Consider the following 19,658-nt stretch of genomic DNA (forward strand, 5'->3'; position numbering starts at 1 on the left):
TCACACAGAGAGTGGTGAATCTGTGGAATTCTCTGCCTCAGAGGGCGGTGGAGGCGGGTTCTCTGGATGCTTTCAAAGTAGAGCAAGATAGGGCTCTTAAAAATAGCGGAGTCAGGGGATATGGGGAGACGGGTTTCGGCCCGAAACGTCGCCTATTTCCTTCGCTCCATAGATGCTGCTGCACCCGCTGAGTTTCCCCAGCAATTTTGTGTACCTAAGTGTACAGTATGCTGTGTTTTGCATGCTCTTCCATGCCTTACACATAACCAAAACAAATATTCACATAAAGGCCTAGTATGGCAACTGTGGCACCTGTCCAGACGTTTTTCCTTAATTGTGATGAACCTAAGCATGCACTTTCAATTATTTACTCCATTGCTTATTTCAAATATAGAATACACATATTGTTAGAACTACCTGTAAATTCTGCCTCTCCTGCGTTAGTAGGATCGGGTTCTGGGATTGGATTAATCACACTGGGAATGGCTGTGGCTTGCCGTTCATAGCCAGATATAAAAGAGAACACTTTAGTTGTGTGAGAAGTTGACAATTCATGGTCTTCTAAGGATAAAAAGGAAGCCAAATTACAAAATTCTAAATATATTCTGAACATACACCTGCACTAGTAGTTTCTTATGTGAATTAGCACATTGAACACAACCATTATTTAATTATTAATACAGTATGGGACAAAATCATCCAGCTCATTTGAATGATACTAGAACCCAATAGAGCGATCCCATCAGTCCCATACCCCCTCGTATTTCCTTGCAACACTCACTCACTTTGTCGCCAACAATGACGAAACAAGTTAAGGAAAGACCATAAGTGTACAGTATGTTTGTGTTTTCCAGGCTCTTCCATGGCTTACACACAACCAATCCAAATATTCACATAAATATTCATGTAAAAGCATAACGTGGCATCTGTGGCACGTGTCCAGACTTTTTTCCTAAATTGTGATAAACCTAAGAATGCGCTTTTAATTATTTGCTCCATTGCTTACTTCAAACATAAAATACACAGATTGTTGGAACTACCAACAAAGAAGAGTAGAACGGGGGTCTCAGTGTTGCAGTTGAATAAAGGGGACTATGGGGCCATGAGGGAGGAGCTGGCCAAAGTTGACTGGAAAGATACACTAGCAGGGATGACAGTGGAACAAAAATGTCAGGTGTTTCTAAGAACGATAGAGAAGGTGCAGGATCAGTTCATTCCTAGGAGGAAGAAAGATTCCAAGGGGAGAAAGGGACGACCATGGCTGACAAGGGACGTCAGGGACAGTATAAAAATAAAAGCGAGCGGGAAGCAAGTGAGCGGGAAGCAAGAGGATTGGGTAATGTTTAAAGAACAACAGAAGATAACCAAAAAGACAATACGGGTAGAAAAGATGAGGTATGAAGGTAAGCTAGCCAAGAATATAAAGCAGGTCCCACACAGGAGATTAGTGGGCAAAATTAGGGCACATGGTATTGGGGGTAGAGTGCTGACATGGATAGAGAAATAAAGCTTCTTTAGGTATGTGAAGAGGAAAAAATTAGTTAAGACCAAAGTTGGACCCTTGAAGACCGAAAAGGTGAATTTATTATGGAGAACAAGGAAATGGCAGATGAGTTGAACAGGTACTTTGGATCTGTCTTCACTAAGGAGGACACAAACAATCTTCCTGATATAGTAGTGGCCAGACGATCTGGGGTGACGGAGGAACTGAAGGAAATCCACATTCGTCAGGAATTGGTGTTGGATAGACTGATGGGACTGAAGGCTGATTTATCCCCAGGGCCTGGTGGTCTGCATCCCAGAGTACTTAAGCAAGCGGCTCTAGAAATCGTGGATGCATTGGTGATAATTTTCCAATGTTCTATTGACTCAGGATCAGTTCCTGTGGATTGGAGGGTAGCTAATGTTATCCCACTGTTTAAGAAAGGCGGGAGAGAGAAAACAGGGAATTATAGACCAGTTAGCCTGACATCGGTGGTGGGGAAGATGCTGGAGTCAATTATAAAAGATGAGATAGCTGAACATTTGGATAGCAGTAACAGGATCCGTCCGAGTCAGCATGGATTTACGAACGGGAAATCAGGCTTGACTAATCTTCTGGAATTTTTTGAAGATGTAACTAGGAAAATGGACAAGGGAGAGCCAGTGGATGTAGTGTACCTGGACTTTCAGAAAGCATTTGATAAGGTCCCACACAGGAGATTAGTGGGCAAAATTAGGGCACATGGTATTGGGGGTAGAGTGCTGACATGGATAGAGAAGTGGTTGGCAGACAGTAAACAAAGAGTAGGGATTAACAGGTCCCTTTCAGAATGGCAGGCAGTGACTAGTGGGGTACCGCAAGGCTCGGTACTGGGACCGCAGCTATTTACAATATACATCAATGATTGGGATGAAGGCATTGAAAGTAACATTAGCAAATTTGCAGATGACACAAAACTGGGTGGCAGTGTGAACTGTGAGGAAGATGCCATGAGAATGCAGGGTGACTTTGACAGGTTGGGGGAGTGGGCAGATGCATGGCAGATGCAGTTTAATGCGGATAAATGTGAGGTTATCCACTTTGGTAGCAAAAACAGGAAGGCAGATTACTATATAAATGGCATCAAGTTGGGAAAAGGGAAAGTACAAATGGGATCTGGGGGTTCTTGTACATCAGTCTATGAAAGTAAGCATGCAGGTACAGCTGGAAGTAAAGAAAGCAAATGGCATATTGGCCTTTATAACAAGAGGAATCGAATATTGGAGCAAAGAGGTCCTTCTACAGTTGTACAGAGCCCTAGTGAGACCACACCTGGAGTATTGTGTACAGTTTTAGTCCCCTAATTTGAGGAAGGACATTCTTGCTATTGAGGGAGTGCAGCGTAGGTTTACAAGGTTAATTCCTGGGATGGCGGGATTGTCATATGGAGAGAGAATGGAGCAGCTGGCCTTGTACACTCTGGAGTTTAGAAGGATGAGAGGATATCATTGAAACATATAAGATTGTTAAGGGTTTGGACACGCTAGAGACAGGAAACATGTTCCCGATGTTGGGGGAGTCCAGAACCAGGGCCCACAGTTTAAGAATAAGGAGTAGGCCATTTAGAGCGGAGACGAGGAAACACTTTCTCACACAGAGAGTGGTGAATCTGTGGAATTCTCTGCCTCAGAGGGCGGTGGAGGCGGGTTCTCTGGATGCTTTCAAAGTAGAGCAAGATAGGGCTCTTAAAAATAGCGGAGTCAGGGGATATGGGGAGACGGGTTTCGGCCCGAAACGTCGCCTATTTCCTTCGCTCCATAGATGCTGCTGCACCCGCTGAGATTCCCCAGCAATTTTGTGTACCTAAGTGTACAGTATGCTGTGTTTTGCATGCTCTTCCATGCCTTACACATAACCGAAACAAATATTCACATAAAGGCCTAGTATGGCAACTGTGGCACCTGTCCAGACGTTTTTCCTTAATTGTGATGAACCTAAGCATGCACTTTCAATTATTTACTCCATTGCTTATTTCAAATATAGAATACCCATATTGTTAGAACTACCTGTAAATTCTGCCTCTCCTGCGTTAGTAGGATCGGGTTCTGGGATTGGATTAATCACACTGGGAATGGCTGTGGCTTGCCGTTCATAGCCAGATATAAAAGAGAACACTTTAGTTGTGTGAGAAGTTGACAATTCATGGTCTTCTAAGGATAAAAAGGAAGCCAAATTACAAAATTCTAAACATCTTCTGAATGTACACCTACATTAAGTAGTTTCCTATGTATATTAGCACATTGAACATTATCATTACTTTATTATTTAATACAATAGACAATAGACAATAGGTGCAGGAGTAGGCCATTCGGCCCATCGAGCCAGCACCGCCATTCAATGTGATCATGGCTGATCATCCCCAATCAGTACCCCATTCCTGCCTTCTCCCCTTATCCCCTGACTCCGCTATTTTCAAGAGCCCTATCTAGTTCTCTCTTGAAAGCATCCAGAGAAACAGCCTCCACCACCCTCTGAGGCAGAGAATTCCATAGACTCACAACTCTCTGTGTGAAAAAGTATTTCCTCATCTCCATTCTAAATGGCTTAGCCCGTATTCTTAAAATGTGGCCCCAGTTTCTGGACTCCCCCAACATCGGGAACATGTTTCCTGCCTCTAGCATGTCCAAACCCTTAATAATCTTATATGTTTCAACAAGATCCCCTCTCATCATTCTAAATTCCAGAGTATACAAGCCCAGCCATTCCATTCTATCAACATATGAAAGTCCTGTCATCCCAGGAATTAACCTTGTGAACCATTGCACTCCCTCAATAGCAAGAATGTCCTTCCTCAAATTTGGAGACCAAAACTGCACATAATACTCCAGGTGTGGTCTCACTAGGGCCCTGTACAACTGCAGAACGACCTCTTTGCTCAAATGTTCAACTCCTCTTGTTATGAAGGCCAACATGTCATTCGCTTTCTTCACTGCCTGCTGTACCTGCATGCTTACTTTCAGTGACTGATGAACAAAGACTCCCCAGATCCCACTGTACTTCCCCTTTTTCCAACTTGTCACCATTTAGATAATAATCTGCCTTCCTGTTTTTGCCACCGATGTGGATAATCTCACATTTATCCACATTAAACTGCATCTGCCATGCATCTGCCCACTCACCCAAATTGTCCAAGTCACCCTGCATCCTCATAGCATCCTCCTCACCGTTCACAGTGCCACCCAGCTTTGTGTCATCTGCAAATTTGCTAATGTTACTTTCAATCCCTTCATCTAAATCATTAATATATATTGTAAATAGCTGCGGTCCCAGGACCGAGCCTTGCGGTATACCATTAGTCACTGCCTGCCATTCTGAAAGGGACCCGTCAATCCCTACTCTTTGTTTCCTGCCTGCTAACCAATTTTCTATCCAGGTCAGCACCCTACCCTTATACCATGTGATCTAATTTTGCCCTCTAATCTCCTATGTGGGACCTTATCAAATGCTTTCTGAAAGTCCAGGTCCACTGGCTCTCCCTTGTCCATTTTCCCAGCTACATCCTCAAAAAATTCCAGAAGATTAGTCAAGCATGATTTCCCCTTTGTAATTCCATGCTGACTTGGACCTATTCTGATACCGCTATTCAAATGTGCCCCTATTTCATCTTTTATAATTGACACCAGCATCTTCCCCACCACCGATGACAGGCTAACTAGCCTATAATTCCCTGTTTTCTCTTTCCCTCCTTTCTTAAAAAGTGGGATAACATTAGCTACCCTCCAACCCACAGGAACTGATCCTGAATCTTTCGAACATTGGAAAATTATCACCAAAGCGTCCATGATTTCTAGAGCCACTTTGTTAGGTACCCTGGGATGCAGAGCATCAGGCCTTGGAGATTTATCAGCTTCCGTCCCATCAGTCTACCCAACACCATTTTCTGCTTAATGTGAATTTCTTTCAGTTCCTCCGTCACCCTAGATCCTCTGGCCACTAGTACATCAGGGAGATTGTTTGTGTCCTCCTGAGTGAAGACGGATCCAATCCAAAGTACCTGTTCCTTGCAACACTCTCTCACATCGTCGCCAACAACGAAGAAGCAAATTAAGGAAATATATTTGTGTGTCGAGTATGTTTGTGTTTTCCAGGCTCTTCCATAACTTACACACAACCATTACAAATATTCACATAAATATGCATGTAAATGCATACCTGGCAACTGTGGCACATGTCCAGACTGTTTTCCTTAATTGTGATAAACCTAAGCATGCAATTGTAATTATTTGCTTCATTGTTTACTTCAAACATAAAATACACAGATTGTTAGAACTACCTGTAATATCTGTCTCTCCTATATTAGTATGATCAGGTTCTGGGATTGGATTGATCACACTGGGAATGTCTGTGGCTTGCCGTTCATAGCCAGATATTAAAGTGAACACTTTAGTTGTGTGTGAAGTTGATAATTCATGGTCTTCTAAGGATAAAAAAGCCAAATTACAAATGTCTAAATATCTTCTGAACATACACTTGCGCCAAGTAGTTTCCTATGTATATTAGCACATTGAACACTACCATTACATAATTATTTAATACAGTATGGAACAAAATCATCCAGCTCATTTGAATGATACGAGGACATACTAGAGCGATCCCATCAGTCCCATACCCCCTCTTATTTCCTTGCAACACTCAGTCACATTGTCGCCAACAATGACGAAGCAAGTTAAGGAAAGACCATAATTGCACAGTTTGGTTGTGGTTTGCATGCTCTTCCATGGGCTTACACACAACCAATACAAATATTCATATAAATATTCATGTAAAAGCATATCATGGCAACTGTGGCACATGTCCAGACTTTTTTCCTTAATTGTGATAAACATAAGCATGCACTTTTAATTATTTGCTCCATGCTTACGTCAAACATAAAATACACAGATTGTTAGAACTACCTGTAACATCTGCCTCGACTATCTTAGTACGATCGGATTTGGGGATTGGATTGATCACACTGGGAATGTCTGTGGCTTGCCGTTCATAGCCAGATATTAAAGTGAACATTTTAGTTGTGTGAGAAGTTGACAATTCATGGTCTTCTAAGGATAAAAAGGAAGCCGAGTTACAAAATTCTAAATATCTTGTAAACGTACACCTGATGCTTAGTAGTTTCCTATGTACATTAGCACATTGAACACTACCATTGGTTAATTATTTAATACAGTACGGAACAAAGCCATCCAGCCCATTGGAATTATATGGGAACCTAACAGAGCGAACCCATCAGTTCCATACCGCCTCTTATTGCCTTGCAACACTCACTCACATTGACGCCAGCAAAGAAGAAGCAAATTAAGGACAGACATCTAAGTGTACAGTATGTTTGTGTTTTCCAGCTTCTTCCATGCCTTACACACAACCAATACAAATGTTCACGTAAAAGCCCAGTATGGCATCAGTGGCACGTGTGCAGACTTTTTCCCTTAATTGTGATAAACCTAAACATGCATTTTTAATTATTTGCTCCATTGCTTAATTCAAACATAAAATACACAGATTGTTAGAACTACCTGTAACATCTGCCTCTCCTATCTTAGCAGGATCAGGTTCTGGGATTGGATTGATCACACTGGGAATGTCTGTAGCTTGCCGTTCATAGCCAGATATTAATGTGTACACTTTAGTTGTGTGAGAAGTTGACAATTCATGGTCTTCTAAGGATAAAAAGGAAGTCAAATTACAAAATTCTAAATATCTTGTAAACGTACACCTGGCACTGAGTAGTTTCCTATGTTTATTAGCACATTGAACACTACCATTAGTTAATTATTTATAGAGTATAGAACAACGACTAGAACTAGGGGACATAGTTGCAGAATAAGGGGGGGCTCTTTTAAAACTGAGATGAGGAAGAACTTCTTCACCCAGAGGGTGGTTAATTTATGGAATTCACTGCCCCAGGGAGCAGTGGAAGCAGAAACTTTAAATATATTTAAGACTAAAATAGATGTTTTTTTAGCTGCCAAGGGGATAAGGGGCTACGGGGAGAGGGCAGGGATATGGACCTAGGTATGGTTAGTATAGTAAGACCTGAGTGATCTCCTGGACAAGTGTCGATCGCCTGGATTGGGGTCGGAGAGGAATTTCCCGGATTTTTTTCCCGAATTGGACCTGGGTTTTTATCCGGTTTTTTGCCTCCCCCAGGAGATCGCGAGGTTCTTGGGGTGGAGAGGGGTGATAGCGGTATAAAGGGGAGGGTAGTGTCTTGTGTTCTGTGTCTTGTGTCTACTGTTTGTGGGTAAGTGTGTCTGTTTAGTGTTCAGCCATGAGCGAATGGCGGTGCGGGCTCGACGGACCTGGTGGTCTACTCTCGCACCTACTTTCTATGTTTCTATGTTTCTAACTCCACTAGCCCATGGGAATTATATGAGAACCTAACAGAGCGATCCCATCAGTCCAATACCGCCTGATTTTTCCTTGCAGCAATCACTCACATTGTTGCCAACAATGATGAAGCAAGCTAAGGACAGACATCTAAGGGCACAGCATGTTTGTGTTTCCAGGCTCTTCCATGCCTTATACACAACCAATTCAAATATTAACATAAATATTAATTTAAAAGCATAACATGGCATCTGTGGCACGTGTCCAGATTCTTTTCCTTAATTGTGATAAACCTAAGCATACACTTTTAATTATTTACTCTATTGTTTACTTCAAACATAGAATACACAGATTGTTAGGACTACCTGTAAATTCTGCCTCTCCTATCTTAGCAGGATCAGGTTCTGGGATTGGATTGATCACACTGGGAATGTCTGTGGCTTGCCGCTCATGGCCAGATATTAAAGTGAACACTTTAGCTGTGTGAGAAGTTGACAATTCATGGTCTTCTAAGGATAAAAAGGAAGTCAAATTACAAAATTCTAAATATCTTGTAAATGTACACCTGACGCTTAGTAGGTTCCTATGTACATTAGCACATTGAACACTACCATTACTTAATGATTTAATACCGTATGGAACAAAGTCATCCAGTCCATTGGAATTATAGGGGAACCTAACAGAGCAATCTCATCAGTTCCATACTGCCTCTTATTTCCTTGCAACACTCACTCACATACCAACAGGTCGCCGCTCTTCTTTTGCCACACAGTTCTTACATTAGAGTTATTGATTGCGGTCATTAAGAAACAAGAGACTGTATATGCTGAAATCTTGGGAAAGAAACAGCTGAAGGAATTCAAGGGGTCAGGAAGCAACCATTGAGGGAAATGGACAGAGAATGTTTTGGGTCGGGACCCTTCCTTGGACTGGGGTGAAGGGGAGATTGCTGCTAGAAAGAGGTGATGGGTTAGTGGTGATTGCCCTCTTCTACACCAGTCTGAAGACAGGCCTCAATCTGAAATGTCATCTGTCCGTTTCCCTTCACAGATACTGTCTGACCCGCTGAGTTCAACCAACAGTTTGTGTTTAGCACATTTTGAGTTGGGCTAATAAACTGCAGCATCTAGAGAAAATGCATATTGTCACATGAAGAATGTTAACTCCACAAATAGGGCAATTTTGGGCGCCATATCGGAGAAAGGATGTACTGGCTCTGGAGAGGGTCCAGAGGAGGTTTACAAAAATGATCCCAGGAATGAATAGGTTAACATAAGAGGGCGGCACTGAGCCAATATTCGCTGGAGTTTAGAAAAATGAGGGGGGGACCTCCTTGAAATGTACAGAATAGTGAAAGGCTTGAATAGAGGGAATGCGGAGAGGATGTTTCCACAGTGGGAGAGTCTAGGACGAGACGTCATAGCCTCAGAATGAAAGGACATTCTTTAAGGAAGGAGATGAGGAGAAATATATTTAGTCAGAGAGTGGTGAATCCATGGAATCCTTTGCCACAGAAGGCTGTGGAGGCAAAGTCAATGGATATATTTAAGGCAGAGCTAGATTGATTCTTGATTAGTACGGGTGTCAGAGGTTATGAGGAGTAGGCAGGAAAATGGGGTTTGGAGGGAGAGATAGATCAGCCATGATTGAATGGCAGAGTAGACTTGATGGGCCGAATGGCCTAATTCTACTCCTATCACATGATCCTGTGATCTGAAATGAGGCTCAAAACCAGTTTGCTGAAGCTGTGTGGTAGCAGCATTCACTGGTTGTCCTTGCAGCAGACTTAAATGAACAGTCTTATTTTTCTGTTATCATATAATAATATTCAATAAATTCAAATATAACAATTAGTGCAACATTTTATGTGCAATATAAAATGAAATGTTATTTAATTGTTATTCAAAAATGTTATGTGATATTAGACTCTCGATTAGATAATATTCAAAGACAATATTCATTCAATAAGCTTCACAACATTTCAACAGCAGGTTGACACGTTATTTCATCAGGAATATTCAAATTATAGCATTGGAGGAGGCCTTTTGACTATTGCAGTTCTTTGTGAGATGCACACAATTATTCCTTGACTGTTCCTTTTATCTTTCATGTATTTATCCAAATTACTACTGGAAGGTACCTTTAAAATGGCATTCAACAAACCTTTCACCATTGTGTTTTAAGTTGTAAAGCTGCCTACAATAAAACAATCTGATTCATATGGAAATTATATTCTTTGATTATTAATTCCCATCAGTGAATCCTTTCATTTAAAAAATGTCCACATGCCATCTCTAGTATTTATTTCCTGCAAACACACTGACACATTAATTGTATTCATCCAAGGGATGTGGATTTTACAGGCTGAATTGATTGTCCATTGCTCTTGAGAAGATGGGAGATGCCTTCTTGAACCACTACAGACCTTGAGCTGTAGGTATATCCACACAGGAAGGGAGGAAGTGCCAGGATTTTGCCCATCAAATTTGAAGCAATGGTGATATATATCGACGTCAAGATGATGTGTGGCTGGGAGGGCAACTTCGAGGTGGTGATCTCCCCATGTTTTCCTGCCTTAGTCATTCTAGCTGGAAGTGATTGTGGGTTTGGAAGCTGCTGTCTATGGAACCGTGGTGAGTTGCTGCACACATCCTGTCGACAGTACAAACTCCTGCTACAACGCATTAGTGGTGAAGTCAGTGATGGGTTTGGATTAGGCTGCCTATCAGGTGGGCTACTATGTCCTGTATAATAGCCTGCTTGTTTCTTGAATGCTGTTGAAGCTGCACTCATCCAGGCAAGTGGAGAGTATTCCATCACACTCCTGATCTATTCCCCATTACCTCATTATCCTTCTCAATTGCAGAGCACAAATTTCATGAAAGAAGCACATTGATTAAATAATCCAGCAGGTACATGGAAATCCATTAATTCCACAAGGAGTGCATTGGACTGCTTATTTCCTATAATCGGTGCCAAGGCTTTGCATTAGTTGAATGCAAAACAGTGAAGCAACAAATGCCCCCTATGCATAATCATTAAGATATAGGCTTCACACAAGTGACCTGAACACATAATTTTTATAGTACAGCATTCTGGAGCTCACACCCAAGACACAAGTAATGTCAAAAGTACCTGTGACTTCACTAAATCTTATTTTAGCTGGTTCAGATTTTATGGCTGGATTCAACACATGTGGAGGAGAGTCAGACACTGGCTGCTTATGACCTGGCAATAAGGTGACCACATTAGGAGTTTGAGAAGATGATACTGTATGGTCTGAGGAAATAAAAAGGTAGCAGGATTTTTAAAAAACATCTCCCATGTAAACCTCCCCAAGGTACCACGGAATAAATACTCCCTTTACGTTAAAACATTAAAGGAATTCCAACACAAACACAAATTGACAATATACTTTTCATAAAACAATCCATACATATTAACAAATTAATCATTTACAGAAAATGTTGCATTTGAGTGAGATGACAACAGACAGTCCATGCATAACATTGCTTCCACAACCCAAAAGCCAATGATGATCTAAAAAGCTTTGGTGTAAAGTAGATATAATAAACTGAATGACAAATTATAGCCAAGCGCAATCTATAAACTAGATGAGGAAGGGACATTGACAAGTAATGCATCAGAAAAAAGCAAAGGTGGTTCAAGTCTTTGTGAATTACAGTGGATTGTTCATTCCATATAAATTGTGCAACTGGAATGAATGGATTCCATGCAAGACAGTGACTTAACATATACATCTCACACGCAGACTGACTGAACACTAAACTAGAAATGAGTGGCATGGCAACTGCAGCGTGTGTCTCCACTTTCAGACACTTGAGCACAAATTTCAACATGCAACTATGATTTACCTCATCCCCAAGTTCAGACACAAATATTGTCAGAAGTACCTGTAACTTCAGTAACTCGTATTTTAGTTGGTACAGATTCAGGGATCGAAGTGAACACAGGAGTGTCAATGATTTGTGATTTAGTCCCTGAACTTGTTCTGAACATGTTAGGAGCGTCAGCGGTTGGCTCCATGTAGCCTGGGGAATAAGAAAGAAGCCAGACACAAAAATTCTTAACCTCTCATTAAAATAAATCATTTATTATTTTGCTGATATTGTTTGATTCGTCGATGCCATTAGAATATAAAATAAACCAAAAGGTAATTTGTTCATTATAAAAACATACATATTCAATTGCAACCATTTATTATGAAAAGTATTTTTATTTTATTTTGCTGCTAAACAATGTATAACACAATGAGTAATGAATTGCATGTATCTCATAATGCATCAAATATGAGTGATTTAACAACAAATAATCCATGCAATATTGTTTCACTACATCAAAGCTAATTATCATTCAATAAATCTCACAACAATAAAGTCATAATCCGTTCACAAACACTGAACAGACAGACAAACTCCAAAGTCAATAAGTAAGCACATTGACAAACTAAACCAACAAAGATAGGCAAGATGGGTAAATACAGATATGCAGTGGATTGCTCCCTTAATATATGGTATGAATTGACACTGAATGAATTGCAACAAAGATTCACACAAACTAACAAATGCACCATAAGCACAGCATTTAAATGAAAATTTCTGACAAAGGTCTACAAATTCAATCACTTTGGATTTGACGTTGTAAACGGCTGATGAGTAACAAAATCAGTACACAAGGAGGCACAAACTGTCATGTGTGGCTGTGAGGCCCATGAACTGTTATAGAACATAGAACAGTGAAGCACAAGAACAGGCCCTTCAGCCAAACATGATGCTAGACAATCTCTTATCTACCTACACATAATACATAACCCTCCATTTCTTGCATATCCATATGCTGATTCAAAAGTCTCTTAAATGCCACTATCATATTTGTCTCAAGCACCACCCCCCGGCTTCGTATTCCAGGCATTCACCACCCTTTGCGTAAAAACCTGCCCCGCACATCTCCTTTAAACTTTGCCCCTCTCACCTGAAAGGCTAGGTCCTCTAGTATTTGATTTTTCCATCCTACCTATGCCATTCATAATTTTAAGCTGCATCATGACCTCCGGACTCTTACACTCAATGCCCCGACATACGACAGCAATCATCTTGCAGGATGCTTGAGTGAAAGCAAAAAGAGGGGTGTGGCAGTGTGGATGTTGGCTGTTTGGAGAAGTCGATGGTTGACTGGGGTCTGGGAGAAGTGTCTCAAGGGATAGAAAATGGACAGGCAGAGACAGGAATATAGAAATGGAGCAGGGAGAGGGATAGGGGGTTGCTGCAGGGATGTGTCCAGAGCTAATTGAGTTGTAGAGAGTGTAGGAATCTGATTGGGATACATGGATAGGATGGTATTTGAACACCCCTTCATGGTCTTGGGAGTGCATGATTGAGAGTCCAATTAAGTCATGGCTGTGTTGGTATTCAGTGGTGAGGTGAAGTGGCTATGAGGCAATGGTGTGGCGTTAGCTAAATGTCATCATTTGGTTGAGGAGTAGGGGCTGGGGGTCTGTTGCTTGAGTGAGGTGGGTGGGTTGGCAGAACATGATGAGAGCTAGTACTAACTAAATTAATATGCCCCTGCTCAAATTGGGCTCCTAGTGTTGGGAGGGTCCAATTTAAGAGAGCCTTCTTTAAATCAAGCTACTAAAGAAATAGCAGAATTGTAAAAATCTGGTTGTTCCTAGTGTGCCCAAGGTTAGCTCGTGCCGGTCAAAGCTTTAAAGGGGCATCGCACCAGAATGATAATGGAAACAGCATCAAATCACTAGTGGAAATGACTGGTCATATTTGTCCCTGAAATGGTCACAAGTGTGTTGCACTCAAGACACAATCAATTTTCATGCAACCGAATTTCTAAGCTGAAGTTTAAACTTTTAATTTAGCACAAAAACGAACAATCAACATGCAAACATGGTCGATAATACTTGTAACATCAGCATCTCTTGTTATAGCTTTTACAGATTTGGGGTTTGGATTGAACACATATGGAGAGTCAAAGACCAAGAAGTTATGGCCTGACCATAATGGTTTCATTCAACCATTGAACCATTGATAGCAATATATGTCTGTTTTTAGAATGCAAAAGTATGTAGAGTAAAACGCCCTTTATCATTAGAGTAAATTTAAGTGGATGCGATGGAATACCAAAATTATGTAATTAATTATTTTCATACATGACTAAAGAATTCATTACTTAATTTTCAGCCAAATAAATGTATTATTCTGAAGATTTCTGATGAAAGTGCTAATAAGCAGACAGCCCATGCAGCAACACAATATAAATACCAATTATTATTCAACAATTAGAACTAATTAAGTATCAAATTGAAAGTTTACAGTCAAGCACACTCTTTAAACTTCAAGAAAAACACTGGTCAATTAATCTAACAGAAAAAAGTACCACATTTAAAATTCCTACATTAACTGTGCAAGGTGTGACTGAGTGGGGTGTAGCATTTACAACATATGTCTTTGCTCTGTTATTTTACACAATTCTCAACAGGCAACTACTCCAACCCTGGGTTCACAGAAAAAGACATGAATATCCTCAAAATACCTACAACATCAATAACTGGACTGTTGGCTCGTTCTGATGCAGGAATTCTATTGAATAAATTAAGTGGCTTGGTGGGTTTTAGTTCACAGCTAGAGAGTAATTTGAAGAATTTAGTATTAGATGGTGGCATTGTATGTATTGAAGGGGTAAGAAAAAAAGGCAGAGACAAAATTCTTAATTTCTCATTAAAATAGTCACTTGTTTTGATGAATATATTTATTTACCGTTATGATTAGTTGTATTACATCACATCATTCTTTACCAATGTACCACCAATTTGGTCCCATCCTTAAACTTACTAACAATGCAACTATATTCTCATCCCAATTGTTAATGTAGGTGACAAATAACAATGGACCCAGTACCAATCTTACAGACCTTCAACCTGAAAAACAACCCTCCACCTATCACCCTCTGACATGTACCGCCACGTCTTGAATACCATGTATTCAACACATTTCTTTGATATCATTACAATGTCATACCTTTGCAGAATAAATCTCATTTATTCGTCATACCATTGAATAGCTTCCTATTCTCTCATAATTCTGTGTTCAATGAGTCAGATTACCAAGAATGCAATGCCTATTTCCAGGGAATAGGCAATGTACTGTTCATTTTTAAATATTATGTCAATATATTTAACTTGCTGCATGCAAGATTTAGCAATGTTACAAAATTTTGAGATTTAAAAAATCAAGTCTGCAATTTATCCCATCAGATAAAGCATAAAAATAAGTTTAATTTGACACCTAATTCACTTTCATATCTCAAGTATTTAAAAAGTTATGGCCATTTTCATACTGGGAAATGAGCATCTTGTTCCCTATTGATTTTCTATGGACATAACAAAAAAGCTGTGATCGTGAACAGTCAAAAGCCCATAACTTTCTTAAAAATTAAGAGAACTGAATGAAATTTTCAGTTATCATAGATTGAAGCATTCTGAAACAAATATAAAATAATCTTACTTGGATGACCTGAAATTAAAGCATATAATTAGTTAGTTACCTAATTGTAGCTAATTTCAGACTTCAATTACTAGATCTAAACATCTATCCATTTCTTAATAAATGATTAACATTTTTAAATAGCCTAAATGTCCAAATAATATTCACAAATAATTCACAATAAAACATGATTTTTAAATCTCATTTACATTAATTTATAGACCAAATGGAAGGTATTTAGTGTTCAATTGCTGTAAATTAAAGTCCATTTAAATCAGCTTTCCAGTGGGTCCCTGTGGAACGCGCTGGTTTAGAACGTTCACATTGCGGAAGATTTGTGCCCCCAAATGCCCAGAAAAATACTGCGGGATATAATGGGCCCAAAATGAGCTACTCGCAATATTAAACTTTGTATAAAGGGATCTTTAGAAGCCCTTTTTAATGTAAAAATATACAACCTACCTTCTGCTATTTGCTTTATGAGACCCTGCGGTTGCTGGTGTTCGCGGGTTTAGAGGTTGATTTTTAAACTACTATAACTATTATACGTGGCCTTTAAAACTAATAATAGCTTTTGCGACGGGGTCTTCCAGCGATTTTTCGTTAATAATTAACTAGGCTGAACATCTTCGATTTGAACAGCCTAGAGAAAATCGCGTTTTAAACCCGCCCCCCTCTAAACGGCGCCAAAACCGCGCACACGGGCTGGGGCAGATTTTCAACGACGCTTCAGGTAGGCTTTGCAACATACCTACAAGATTCATACAGGCTATCAAACGTGTCTCACAAAAGTAACAAACATTCATTAACTGTGAATAGAAGATAGAGCTTTTGCAACACGTTTCCTAATTTCCTCACAATTCAACAACAAGACAGAAACATTGTCAGAAGTACCTGTAACTTCAGGACGTTCAGATTGTGTGATTGGATTGAACATGCCAGGGTTTGGCAACTTAGAGCCTGATATTACAGTAATTGTTTTAGGAGTGTGAAAGGTTGATATGGCATGGTCTGAGGGGAATAAGAAGGAATTATGAAACAAACGTTGTAATTCCCCATTGAGATAACACACCCATGCATTCAAGAATTCAATTGTATGTATAGACATTATTAAAATAAAGTATTATTGCAGAAAAAATCCTCCTTTTTGATACAATAACAATAAATATCTCCCATTGCAAACATAAATTGCTGAATGCATGTTCAAGCAATACAGAGTAATCCATAATATAACGAGCGATATATTAATTTAATATAATTCCAGATGTTTTAGTTAACTGTTATCGTAAGAGATATTCCATGCAACATTATGCAATCACTTGTAAAGATTGATTAACTATGACAGCTAAGCACAATCTATAAATATGAAGGATGCACATTGCACAATAATTGTGCAAGGATGCACAATAATTAAACAGAATTTGAACACTTCAGTTCCATTTAACTTGGCAAATAGATGCCAAGATACATCAAATACATTTCATGCCCAAGGCAACCAATATTTGTGTTACTTTTGGACAAAACTCAACATGCAAGTATTATTTATTTCATCATGAAGTTGCGATCAAAATTGAAATATTGTCAAAGCACATGTGACCTCTATAAATCTGAAGAAGGGTCTCGACCCGAAACATTGCCTATTTCCTTCGCTCCATAGATGCTGCCTCACCCGCTGAGTTTCTCCAGTATTTTTGTCTACCTTCTATAAATTGAAAGGTAGTTGGCTCAGGTGCTGGAACGTCTTTGCCATATTGGGAGTGTCAGTGGTTTGTTGTATAGAACATGAGATTAATAGGAGTATCAATGATTGGTTTCTTAAGGAATAAGAAAGAAGCCAGATACTAAATTCTTAATCTTTCATTAAAATACAACAAACAAGCAGTTCACATAGCATAATTGATGCTATCTAACAATATAGCCATAATTGGTAAACAGAGCCGGCACACATTGAGCTATATGAAAAAAGAGCATTGACCAACTAACCCCATCAAGGATAAGCAAAATCTTATATCTCAGAAGATATGCAGTGAATTGTTCATTTCATAGAATTGTGCCTTTACATAATTAAAACACACAATATTTTCAACTGAGACACAAACATTCTCACAAGTACCTGCAGGTTCGATATCACTTATCGTAACAGATTCTGGTTCTGGGATTGGATAGATCACATTAGGGGTGTCAGTAACTGGAATTTCATGGTCTGTCATTAAAGTGGACACATTATTTATGTCATACATTGGCACATAGTCTGAAGGGATAAGAAGGAAATAATACAAAATTCTTAATCTCACTTAAAGTTAACACACAAGTTCTCTCGATGACTATTGAAAACCAAAGCAATGTAGCAAATGTAGTAAAATTGCCTTATTCTTGAGTTTTGATTAAATAGAATGAAATGTGTGTAACTAATAGTTTTCATCTAAAAAACTATACAAAAGATAATGTTAATAATAACATTGTTAAAAAAGTGAAAGAAATTAACGTAAATGTTTAATCAAATCTAATGAAATTTAATAACAAATAATGATAAAAGCCATTCACCCATTTACTTCCCCTTATTGGCAACCTTTCACTAGATATTGGCCCTATGATCTTTACATAATGCATGCCCTAGCCTAGCCTAACTACTGTAATCTAGCCAGTAGGAGGATGAAACCTATCGGATGGTCATGGCAGACAGCTCCAAGCAGCTATAGACTTCGATGGCTCTGTTGGTAAGTTCACTCCATCAATGACTGTCAGCAATGTGGGATGATGGGCTGCAGGGTACTGGTAATGGAACTGTTAGAGATCTACAAAGGGTGGAAAGATGCTAGATCCCTAAGATAGCACTTTCTAACTTCCTCACAATATCACTGATCCAATGTCACTGTGCTGAATGGTTTTCTTTAACGTCGTAATAAATATGAAGTATTAAGTGTCCATCCAGGGATATAGCAGGACACAGAACCTCAGAGGCACATCTAGCTTGATCGTCTGCAAGAATGGAGACAACAATCATAGTAAATAGAGTGTCTCCCTGCTATATACTAAAGAGAAAATCATGGGTCCTCCCAGGTACAGTGTAAAGTAACTACCAACATCTGTATTAGGCCTTTTTATACTCACAAGGGCATATGCTTGAAGATTATGGAGAATCCTTCACAAATCTAGCTGTCCTACGAATTTCAATACTATTCAAAGCATGTGACACAAAGAGATGCATGTTGTGATGGTAACCAACAGGTCCATCTCAAGCACAATCTATGTACTCCAGGGACAAACAAGCTGTGCTATCCAGTGCCCTCTCTGTATTCTTCACTTCAATACCAATAGATTTTGAACAGCAATGTGGTTAATTTATAGAAGATCCAACCCTCATTGTCTTCACTGCTAGCAGATACTCCCAAGAACTGCCCAAGAAGGAATTGAAGTCAGTTTCACAGAGTCATAGTCATAAAGTGACACATTGTGGGAAACAAGCCATTCGGTCCAACTTGCCCATACCGGCCAACATGTCCCAGCTATGCCAGTCCCACCTGCCAGCATTTGGTCCATATCCCTCCAAACCTGTCCTATCCATGTTTCTGGGTAAGAGTAAGTAGAATGCTGCTTGGAGAACTGTGAGATCAGGGAAAATGAACTCTGAGCTGTATCGATACTGATACTTGCCTAACTCGGCTTCATTGGAAAATAGCACTGTTTTGGAATTGATCTTATTCTTTGATTTCAAAATTGGAATAAATCCCAAGTTAAAACTACTGTATTTAGTCATGTCATAAAATCATGAACTATGCCTAGTCATTATGGTAATTAATTAAATATTTAAAATAACTAGTACAAAAACAATAGGAAAACAAATGGAAAACCAAACAATGTCAAATATTTTTCATTCAAGCCATAACTGTCTGTTAGACATTTTAGACGCAAGCACAGTCACCAGTCACCAAGCTTCATGAAGTGAATTGTTTGATCACAGAATTCAACACACATCATTTAAGTGGTGAAATATGATGAATAATGCAGCAAATTGCTATTTTCCCCCCAAATTATTTTGTGTAGTGACAAATGACAATCATGCAAGACGGTGAAGTGCCAACAAATATCCATTATGAAAAGTACAATGAACATTAAATGAACACTAAGAAGGTGCAGCATAGCATCTATGTGGCATACTCTTTGATACCATGCAAACCTGAACATATCCTGTTGATTATTTAGTACATTCATGACTATATGCCAGGAATAGAACTCCCATATTATTTTCAAATATTGTGATTGAACTGAACACATTAGGAATGCCATAGTTTGGTCCC

The 19,658-nt window shown here is 39.4% G+C and overlaps 1 protein-coding gene across 30 annotated transcripts in view; it reads right to left on the bottom strand.

Moving 5' to 3' along the window:
• Positions 1-19,658, bottom strand: part of LOC116980442 (ABI family member 3 binding protein) — a 250,562-nt gene that overhangs the window by 110,121 nt on the left and 120,783 nt on the right. For 21 of the 30 annotated variants that reach the window (XM_033032679.1, XM_033032666.1, XM_033032680.1 and 18 more), the window contains 10 exons: positions 17,474-17,611; positions 16,255-16,371; positions 11,761-11,898; positions 10,982-11,125; positions 8,212-8,355; positions 7,033-7,176; positions 6,418-6,561; positions 5,796-5,939; positions 3,529-3,672; positions 418-561 (listed from right to left, as the gene is read on the bottom strand). In XM_033032679.1, the coding sequence (XP_032888570.1) occupies positions 418-561; positions 3,529-3,672; positions 5,796-5,939; positions 6,418-6,561; positions 7,033-7,176; positions 8,212-8,355; positions 10,982-11,125; positions 11,761-11,898; positions 16,255-16,371; positions 17,474-17,611 (1,401 nt within the window). The remainder of the gene's footprint in view (positions 1-417; positions 562-3,528; positions 3,673-5,795; positions 5,940-6,417; positions 6,562-7,032; positions 7,177-8,211; positions 8,356-10,981; positions 11,126-11,760; positions 11,899-16,254; positions 16,372-17,473; positions 17,612-19,658) is intronic. The other 9 variants (XM_033032682.1, XM_033032687.1, XM_033032685.1 and 6 more) reach the window with 7 other exon arrangements.

Source organism: Amblyraja radiata, chromosome 14, assembly GCF_010909765.2.
Source record: "Amblyraja radiata isolate CabotCenter1 chromosome 14, sAmbRad1.1.pri, whole genome shotgun sequence".
In the NCBI taxonomy this organism is placed as follows: Eukaryota; Metazoa; Chordata; class Chondrichthyes; order Rajiformes; family Rajidae; genus Amblyraja; species Amblyraja radiata.